General features: G+C 41.0%; 1 protein-coding gene across 1 annotated transcript; it reads left to right on the forward strand.

Moving 5' to 3' along the window:
* The first annotated feature begins 566 nt into the window (after positions 1-566).
* Positions 567-1597, forward strand: LOC101347037 (olfactory receptor 4C11-like). The gene has a single exon (XM_004387741.2). The coding sequence runs from the start codon at positions 671-673 to the stop codon at positions 1595-1597; it is 927 nt and encodes a 308-aa protein (XP_004387798.1). The 5' UTR covers positions 567-670.
* Positions 1598-1994: the final 397 nt, after the last annotated feature.

A 1994-nucleotide genomic window follows, 5' to 3' on the forward strand; every position in this document is an offset into this window, starting at 1 on the left:
CTGTGGAGCAGCTGGTAGTTTCCTACCTCCGACCTTTCAGTTAGAAGCCTAATGCTTAACCACTGCACCACCAGGGCTCCCTACATACACTTATTAAGCGTCTATTAGAATATAAGTTTCAAGATATTAAAGTGACTTGTTCAGGTCATACAGCAAAATAAGCAGTTCTCAGACTGTGTCAGATTGCACAATTACTTGTGAGTTTTTTTCTCCCCCAAAGTGTCTTGGTCCTACAGGAAGACTTTGAGTCAGTTCCTGTTGTTAAAGAATGGACATCAGCAGTAAAAAACATCCCAAGTGATTATGTTGTTATTATTAGCTGCCTTCAAGTTGCCCCTGACTTTGGTGACCTCATGCACAACACAGGATCTCGCCTTGTGATCCATAGGGTTTTCACCGATTTTCGGAAAGATCGTCAGGTTTTTCTTCCTAATCTGTCTTAGTCTGGAAGTTCTGTTGAAACTTGTTCAGCATCATTGCAACATGCAAGCCTCCACTGACAGATGGGTGGTGGTTGCACATGTGGCACATTGGCTGGGAATCAACTGAGTCTCCCACATTGGAGCAAGAATTCTACCAAGTCTCCTGCTATTGCCAAGTCAACACTTACACACTTTTCTTTGCAGATAAATCATTTCTCAGCTGCATCCTTGTAACATCATCTGAAACCATGGAGCTGAACAGCAGTGTGACTGAGTTCATTCTGTTTGGGTTAACGCAGGATGTTCTGAAACAGAGAATAGTGTTTGTGATCTTCTTGTTTCTCTATCTTGCAACTTTGTTGGCAAACTTACTTATTGTGATGACTATCAGGTACAGTCAGATGTTAGGGGGTCCTATGTACTTCTTCCTTTTCTGCTTGTCCTTTACTGATGCCTGCTACTCAACAACCACAGCTCCCAGGTTGATTATAGATGCTGTATCTAAGAAGAAAGTCATCTCCTACAATGAGTGCATGACTCAGATATTTGCAGGTCATTTTTTTGGGTGCATGGAGACCTTTGTGCTCATACTCATGTCCTTTGATCGCTATGTGGCCATTTGCAAGCCCCTGCGATACACGACCATCATGAGCCAGGGTGTCTGTGGTGCATTGTTGAATTTGTCCTGGGTGGGATCTTGCATCCATTCATTAGTACAGGTTTTCTTGGTTTTGAAATTACCCTTCTGTGGCCCCAATGTTATTGACCACTATTTCTGTGATATACAACCTGTGTTGAAACTTGCCTGCATGGATACTTATGTCATAAATCTACTCATAGTGTTTAATAGTGGTGCAATATGCATGGTGAGTTTCATGATCCTGATCATCTCCTATATTCTCATTTTACACTCTCTGAGTAACAAGAGTGCAGAAGGAAGAAAGAAAGCCCTCTCTACCTGCACCTCGCACATTATCGTTGTCATCTTATTTTTTGTTCCATGTATATTCATATATACCCGCCCTCCAATCACATTTCCAGTGGACAAGATGGTGGCTCTGTTTTACACTATTGGGACACCCTTGCTCAACCTTCTGATTTACACTTTGAGGAATGCAGACGTTAAAAATGCTGTGAGGAAGTTATGGCGAAGAATAGAAGACACTAATTGCTGATTCTTTAGCAATTTAAATGAAATTGGATTGATAGAGAAAAGAAAATGTTCTCATCCTGATGTACAAAACAGAATCCTCTCCAAGAAATGTTTGAGAACATTGGTACAGTGAGCAGAGACCCATTTTATTTTGAGCCAAAGACACATACAGTAATAGAATATCATGTACACTAATATTTGTGGGAGCAAAGCCCACTCCCCTCCTCTGCTCTCTGCATTGATACTCTTGGTCTTTTGCAGTATGTGAGCCAGATCATGTTGTGTATACAGCTTCACCTCACTCATTTGTACATTATTCTGATTTGAACTTCTCTTGTCCATGTTACTGATCCAAGTTTAATAGTATGTCCCTGATTTCTGACTGATTTATTTTGTTGGCAAATAAGTTCTGGCACTAC

The sequence above is a fragment of the Trichechus manatus genome, unplaced genomic scaffold (genome assembly GCF_000243295.1).
Source record: "Trichechus manatus latirostris isolate Lorelei unplaced genomic scaffold, TriManLat1.0 scaffold00191, whole genome shotgun sequence".
Classification (NCBI taxonomy): domain Eukaryota; kingdom Metazoa; phylum Chordata; class Mammalia; order Sirenia; family Trichechidae; genus Trichechus; species Trichechus manatus.

What these genes read in the sequence shown, in the direction of transcription:
- LOC101347037 (XM_004387741.2), top strand. Translation starts at nt 671, where the DNA reads ATGGAGCTGAACAGCAGTGTGACTGAGTTCATTCTGTTTGGGTTAACG.